Raw genomic sequence first — 8,002 nt, 5'->3', positions numbered from 1 at the left:
CTATTCTATATTCACCAAAGACAAATTCCTTGTGTGTCCAATCACACTTGGCCAATAAAGAATTCTATTCTATTCTATTCTCTATTCTATTCTATATTCACCAAAGACAAATTACTTGTGTGTCCAATCACACTTGGCCAATAAAGAATTCTATTCTATTCTATTCTATTCTATTCTATTCTATATTATTTCTATATGCACCAAAGACGAATTCCTTGTGTGTCCAATCACACTTGGCCCATAAATAATTCTATTCTATTCTATTCTATTCTATTCTATTCTCTATTCTATTCTATATGCACCAAGGACGAATTCCTTGTGTGTCCAATCACACTTGGCCCATAAAGAATTCTATTATTCTATTCTATTCTATTCTATTCTATTCTATTCTATTCTATTCTATTCTCTATTCTATTCTATATGCACCAAAGACAAATTCCTTGTGTGTCCAATCACACTTGGCCAATAAAGAATTCTATTTTATTGTATTCTAACTTGCCCGGCCACCCTGCCCGTCCAAGGGGCGGCAAGCACTGGTGGAGGAGGGTCGCCTCCCAGGCCTGGTTGTGCGCGGAGGACGGAGACCCCCTGACCCGAGGGGCGTGGGGGGGGGGCAGCCGCCCGTGCCCGGAATCAGCTGCAAGCCCCGGAGCCCCCCCCCCGAGGGTCAGCGATGCGGCTTCCCCTCTTGGCTGCCGGGGGAGGCGGCCGGGGTCGCGGGCGTGGCCAGACCCGCGGGCCCTCGCCTCCTCCCGGCCACGCGGAGGGCAGCCGGCAGCGCCGCCTGCGACTTTAAGGGGAGCGGCCGCGAGGGAGGCGTCAGCCGCCGCCGCAGCGCTCCGGCCGAACAAAGGGCGGCCCCGCCGGGTAGTCGGGGGGAGGGACCGGAGCCCGCGCCCACTGCCTTCATTCAGCGCCGGCCCGGGCGCAGCAGCCGAAGCGCCGCCCGCCCTGCCAGGAGGCCCCTCCGTTCCCCGCCTCGGCCCCTCCGCCGCGGGATGCGAGCGCGCCGCCAGGGCTGAGGCTGCGGGGTGGAGGGCGGGCGGGTGGGCGGCCATGGGGCTGCCGGCGCTGGAGTTCAGCGACTGCTACCTGGACAGCCCGGCCTTCCGCGAGCGGCTCCGGTGCTCCGAGCAGGAGCTGGAGCGCACCAACCGGTTCCTGAAGGACGTGGTCAAGGACGGCAACGCGCTCATCGGGGCCATCAAAAGTAAGTGGCGCCAAGACCCCCCCCTCCAATCCCCTCCCCCGCTCGCTCGGGAGGCCGCCGCGGCTGGGGAGCTCGGCCCGGCTTCGGGGGACGCCGCCTCCTGGCAGGGAGATGGCGATGGAGCGGCGCTCGGTTGCCTTGCCGTCGCCTTAGTTCCGCCTGGCGGGCTGGGTCCGGGTGGCGCTTGGATGGGAGGCCACGAGGAAATGCCGGACTGCAAACGTCCCCCCCCCCTCCACGCCCCGGGCAGCCATCGGAGGGGCTTCTCCATCCCTGGCCAGGAAGGGCGAGGGGCCTCCTGGGCCTGCTGGAGCCGAGGGGGAGACCTCTGAGGGGCTGCGCTGGCCTTTCCCCCGGGGGCTTTTTTGCCCCGCTTGTCGGCGTCTCCTGAACCTGGCCCTTGCGGGGGTGAAAGCATCGCTTGGGCGCTTTTGGGCGTCTGGTAAAAGGTTGCTTTTGCGTATTTAAAAATGCCTCCTCTGCTGACTTCAGTTAAGGCAACGAGCGTGGCAAGTGTTGTGACCCCATGGCTGGGTGACACCAGCGTGGACAGTGGCGGCCCTGGGGCCAAGGGACTTCATGGCTTTGATGGTTCTTGGCTTCTTGTTGTTAGTTGCGTGTCCGACCCGTTGTAACCCCATGGACAACGTTCCTCCAGACCTTCCTGTCCTCTACCATCCTCTGGAGTCTATTTAAGGTCACGCCGACTGCTTCGGTGACTCCATCCAACCACCTCATTCTCTGTTGCCCCATTCTTCTTTTGCCCTCCATCGTTCCCAGCATGAGGCTCTTCTCCAGGGGGTCCTTCCTTCTCATTCTGTGGCCAAAGTCTTTGACTTTCCTCTTCAGGATCTGGCCTTCTAAAGAGCAGTCAGGGTGGATCTCCTCTAGGACTGACCGGTTGGATCGCCTTGCAGTCGAAGGGACTCACAGGAGTCTTCTCCAGCACCAGAGTTCAAAGGTCTCCATTCTTTGGCACTCAGCCTTTCTTATGGTCCAACCTTAACAGCCATCCATTGCAACTGGGAAAGCCATAGCCTTGGCTATACGCACTTTTGTTGTCAGGGTGATGTCTCTGCTTTTGAGTAGGCTGTCTAGATTTGCCACAGCTTTCCTCCCCAGGAGCAAGCGTCTTTTAATTTCTTGATTGCAGTCCCCATCTGCGGTGATCTTGGAGCCCAGGAAAATAAAATCTGTCACTACCTCCATTTCTTCCCCATCTATTTGTCAGGAATTGAGAGGGACGGATGCCATGATCTTAGTTGTCTTAATGTTGAGTTTCAAGCCAACTTTTGCACTCTCCTCCTTCACCCCCATCACGAGGCTCTTTAGTTCCACTTCACTTTCTGCCATTAGAGTGGTATCATCTGCATATCTGAGGTGGTTGATAGTTCTTGGCTGGAGATAGGTAATTTGGGCAATAACTTCATGAGCTGCGGCTTTCTCTGGCTCCTGGGGCAGAGGCCAGGATTTCCGAGAGCGAGATAAGGTGGCCAGGAGGTTTGTTGTGTGGGAGATCAATGGGGTTCCCTCTTGGACTTGTTGGACTACTTTGGCTTGTCTTCCACTGGGAAAGGCTTAAGACAGCCCCAGAAGACACAGGGGCTTCTCAAAGGGTTTCCCCACCTCCCCTTTTCTCAGATGGGGAGACTGAGACGCAGGTGGCCAGGAAGGCAAGGTCTGGTCTGCAGAGATGCATCCTTAGTTGGTGGCTCCAACCTTAAAGCTCCCAGGACTTCAGCTTGGACTGTTCTCTGCACTGCTTTGGGGAACAATCAATTCATCAGAATAGAGCTGGAAGGGGACCTTGGAGGTCTTCTAGTCCAACCCCTTGCTCAGGCAGGAGACCTTCTACCATTTCAGACAAGTGACTGTCCATTCTCTTCTTAAAAACGCTCCAGCGATGGAGCGCCCACCACTTCCGACAGCAATCTGTTCCACTGGTTCATAGCAGCCTGTAGAAATCCAAAGTTGTAGGGAAGGAAGGACGTAGAGCTGTGATGGCAAACCATATGGCACACATGCCACAGGTGGCACACGGAGCCATATTGGGGGGCACACCAGCCATCAGCTCTGGTGCGCATGCACAGGCCCACCGGAGGCCCTCCGGAAGCCGGAAATGGATCATCTCCAAACTTCCGGTTGGGCCGTTTTCCGGCCACCCCAAGCTTCAGGAAAGCCTCCGGAGCCTGGGGAGGGGTTGCATGCACATGCATGGCATGTGTGCATTATGCATTCATGCACGGGGGTGGGTGGGACATGTGCACATGCGCAGAGGTGGGGATATTGAGAGGGCACGTTTGCGCATGTGATAACGGGCACGCAATTTTGGCACACCGTAAGAAAAAGGTTCGCCATCACTGACATAGAGGCAGACATTCTGGCCTATGTTGAATTCCAGGACAGGGCATTTTTTTTCTGGAATACCTATTATTCTCCGAGCGTGGCTTTACCTTTTCCTCGGAGAGAGTGAAGATTTTAGAGGAAAATGCCGTTTATACATAACGTGTAATAGGCAGCGTATTTTATTCCAACGTTTGCGCAAGAACCAGATTGCACGGGCATGGTTCTCACTCCTGAATAACGAAAGCTTGTGAAAAAAGAGGTTTTTAGGCAGGATGGGCCCTTTCCGGGGAAGCAGCCCCAGGAGTTGCCTTGCAGAAGAGGTAAGAGGTCTGTTGGGGAGTGACTCCTTTCAGCTGGATTTCTGCAGTGAGGGTGATGGGACTCCTCTCCAGGGAAGGATGGCTGCTTATCTTACACTCCTTCAGAATGAGCTGCCTGCAGATTTCTGGGTGGGGAAGTGGGGAGAAAGAGAAGCCTTGTCAGGATGCCAAGGATATTTTTAACCTGCTTCTCTTCACCCGGATGCAGGTGAAAGCGAAACGCTGGTTTTGCGGAGGAAACCCTCAGCCTGGGTTCAAACCTGGGCTAAGGTCTAATCTGGATCACTTGCTTATGGCCGGAAGTCTCCTATAGTCCCAGTACCACAGTCTGTAAAACACAGTGTATGATTGAACACAGAGGTCTTCAAACTTGGCAACTTGAAGATGTGTGGGCTTCAACTCTGCTGGCTGGAGAATTCTGGGAGTTGAAGTCCACAAGTCTTAAAATTCCCAAGTTGGAAGACCTCTGATCTAAGTGGAGAGATTGCAGAGGAAGGGATTGCAAGAGAGTAAGTTATGCTGGCTGGAGAATTCTGGGAGTTAAAATCCACAAGTCTTAAAGTTGCCAAGTTGGAAGACCTCTGATCTAAGTGGAGAGATTGCAGAGGAAGGGATTATAAGAGAGTAAATTATGCTGGCTGGAGAATTCTGGGAGTTAAAATCCACAAGTCTTAAAGTTCCAAGTTGGAAGACCTCTGATCTAAGTGGAGAGATTCAGAGGAAGGGATTGCAAGAGAGTAAATTATGTTGGCTGGAGAATTCTGGGAGTTGAAGTCCACAAGTCTTAAAGTTGTCAAGTTGGAAGACCTCTGATCTAGGTGGAGAGATTGCAGAGGAAGGGATTACAAGAGAGTAAATTATGGTGGCTGAAGAATTCTGAGAGTTAAAATCCACAAGTCTTAAAATTCCCAAGTTTGAAGACCTCTGATCTAAGTGGAGAGATTGCAGAGGAAGGGATTATAAGAGAGTAAATCATGCTGGCTGGAGAATTCTGGGAGTTAAAATCCACAAGTCTTAAAGTTGCCAAGTTGGAAGACCTCTGATCTAAATGGAGAGATTCAGAGGAAGGGATTGCAAGAGAGTAAATTATGTTGGCTGGAGAATTCTGGGAGTTGAAGTCCACAAGTCTTAAAATTCCCAAGTTTGAAGACCTCTGATCTAAGTGGAGAGATTGCAGAGGAAGGGATTGCAAAAGAGTAAATTATGCTGGCTGGAGAATTCTGGGAGTTGAAGTCCACATGTCTTAAAGTTGCCAAGTTTGAGGACCCTCGATTTAACACAATGTATAGATCCGTGATGACCAACCTATGGCACGCGTGTCAGAGGTAGCACCCAGAACCCCCTCTGTGGGCACGCATGCCATCGGCATCTGCTCTTCTGGTTTTTGGTGAACCAGCTGGTCTTCGTGCATGCCGAAGGGCCAGAAACCTGAAGACCAGCTGGCCAGTGCGCATGCACTCGCCGGCCACCTGTTCTTTGGGTTTCTGGTGCTTCGGCATGCGAAGACCAGCTGGCCGGTGCACATGCCCGTGTCGGAAACCCAGAGACCAGGTGTCCGGCATGCGCACCAGCCAGTTGGTCTTCCAAGTTTCCAGTGCTCAGGCATGCGTGCACGTTCCAATTTGGGCACTCGGTGTTGAACAGGTTTGCCATCCCTGGTATAGACCCAGCCATTTGTAACTTATTCAGTAAACCATGGCTAGACAAACCAGGGTTCATTTATGCAAGGCCAACCCTATAGTCCAGGGGTCATCAAACTGTGGCTCTGGAGCCGCATGTGGCTCTTTCCTCGCTCTGCTGCGGCTCCGTCACTGGTCGGCGCCACAATTTTGAGAGGAGCTTCCGGTGGGGGGTGGGAGAGAGAGAAGCACAGTGTGCCAGGAGAAGACTCTATGGCAAGGGGAGGGTTTTTTTTAGTTGTCTCCACAATTGATGGGGCTTTCGGTTATGACGGGTAGAGGAAAAAGTATGCCGCGCTAGGAGGAGACTCTATGGTGGGGGAACTGAACTTCCGGTCAGCTCCAGAATTGAACGGGGGGCTTCCGGTTAGGACCTTTGTGGCTCCCGGTGTTTTCTTTTCTGTGGGAAATGGGTCCAAATGGCTCTTTGAGTGTTTACGTTTGCCGACCCCTGCTATAGACGGTGGGTCGATGGGAAGGCAGCTTGCTTCCCATCCCCCCTTTCTACTCTCAAGCTTTCTCTTCCTCTCCCTCGGCTTTTCTGGGTGGCCAGTCCCAGGAGGGGGAACTGACTCAGAGCCACTAAGGTCTGCCCTTCGGTAGCCTTGGAGAAGAGGTTACCAGAGGTGGGTTCCTACCAGTTTGGCCCGGTTCAGCCGAATAGGTAGTAACTCGGCCACCCACACACCCGAACCGGTTCTCTGATTCGCAGTGCCATCTTGATTTTTGGTTTTACGCATGCAATCTCCATTGCAGAAATGTAAATGTTTCCCCCTTTTCTAACATTCTGCGCATGCGCATACATTTTTTGGGTAAATGCGCACGCACACGGAGCACTTGCATGTGAGTGAAGCGAGCGCGTGCACGAACGCAAACCTATTTTTGCACTGAACTGGCATTAATGCTGGTAGCAACCCACCCTTGGCTGCTTTGCTTTGAGAGAGACACAGGGGGTTGAAAATTCCCTTTCCTGGCGTGAGATCTCAGCTGACTTGGCCTTGCTGCCTGAGCAGCCCCGGCTCCCAACTCCCACAGATGTGGGGCTGGCACTGTTTTGCCTTATGGGCTGAGCAGGTAGTTACAATCTCCTTTTTGAGATCGTAAATGTGGCAGCTTCTGGGCGGAAGATGCGCCTTAGAGTCAGGGCTTCAAGATTCGCGCAAGAGATTTGAACCAGATAAACCCCAAGAAAACCTGAGAAAAAGGTGTGTAGATTTGCTGGCATTTTGTTTGCCGCCAGCCAGGTAGGAGCGCCAACTTGGGAGTTCAAAGTTTGCTCTCCAAGACGGTTGTGAAATTGGGCTGCTGTCGCTGCAGAGGCTCTTTGGGAACGCAGCTTTCTGGAAAGGCAGTGAGCACGCCGTGTCATGCGCTGTGCTGGCTGAGGCATTCTGGGAGTTGAAGTCCATTCACCTGGAGGATGCCAAAGCTGGGAAGGCAGTGAGGGGGAGAACAGGATCTTGGCGAGAACCAGGTCATCTGTTGACAGCCATGACCTCAACGGCGTCTTTGAAAAATAGCCACGCTCCTTCTGTACAGCCATCTGGAGACGAGGTGAAGCGTGCAGATCGTCCGGGGGGGGGGGAGTAGGAGGGGGGGGCTTGTCATTCACAGCTGAACTGAAACGCAGTGGCCTGGCTGGGCGATGGGCTCCACCCAGATCAGGTTGCACAACGGCAAATGTATTCTTTGATGGCAATTGTTGATGGCCATTTATCTCTCGGTGACCTAACGTAGCTGGCTATGGTGGGCTAGATGGGACGTTAGGAAGTTGAGAAGCCTGGATTCTGAGCATGGTAGTATTAAAAGAGATGTTAAATCAGCTCCACCCACCCACTTTCCTGCAAGAGAAATTAGACTTTCAGAGGTGTAATTTCATTTCTCAGAAACATCCCCACAGAATGCCTGGGCTGAAAAAGCCAGGAGTTATACAGTACTTGATCTAGGACGGTGATGGCAAACCTTTTTCTTACGTCGTGCCAACATTGTGCACTATTGCACATGCGTGCCCACTCAGTCTCCCCGCCCATATGCACATGCACGTGTGCCCCCCCCCCCCGTACAATCACACACAAACCCTCCCCAGGCTCCAGAGGCTTTCCTGAAGTTGGGGGGAAGGCAAAAAATCAGCTGGCTAGCACGCGCATGCATGCCCGATCTGACGGCTGGCGTACCACCAAAATATGGCTCCGCGTGCCACCTGTGGCACACATGCCATAGTTTCACCATCACGGATCTAGGGCAGCCATTTCTGTTTGCTGAAATATTTCAAAACAGTGATGGATTTTGGAATCCTCCAGATACAATCAAAGCAGCCGTATGTCATTTAAATTGCATCCGCTGTAAGCATTGCGCTACTAATTAATAGGCAGAAGAGCGCAAAGACACTACAAGAAGAAAAGGCTTAAGCCCCTCCCCCCCCTTGCCAAATTAATAAATACCCTGCA

At 52.7% G+C, this 8,002-nt stretch overlaps 1 protein-coding gene across 2 annotated transcripts in view; it reads left to right on the top strand.

Annotated features, from left to right (window-relative positions):
* The first annotated feature begins 887 nt into the window (after window positions 1–887).
* The window catches only part of OPHN1 (oligophrenin 1), a 143,924-nt gene continuing 136,809 nt past the window's right edge, over window positions 888–8,002 (top strand). The window contains exon 1 of one of the 2 annotated variants that reach the window (XM_081963986.1): window positions 888–1,210. In XM_081963986.1, the coding sequence (XP_081820112.1) occupies window positions 1,057–1,210 (154 nt within the window). In that variant the 5' untranslated portion in view covers window positions 888–1,056. The remainder of the gene's footprint in view (window positions 1,211–8,002) is intronic. The other variant, XM_081963985.1, reaches the window with a different exon arrangement.

This window comes from Natrix helvetica (genome assembly GCF_964273705.1).
Source record: "Natrix helvetica genome assembly, chromosome: 11".
NCBI lineage: Eukaryota > Metazoa > Chordata > Lepidosauria > Squamata > Natricidae > Natrix > Natrix helvetica.
This window is presented reverse-complemented; position numbering and strand designations above follow the sequence as displayed.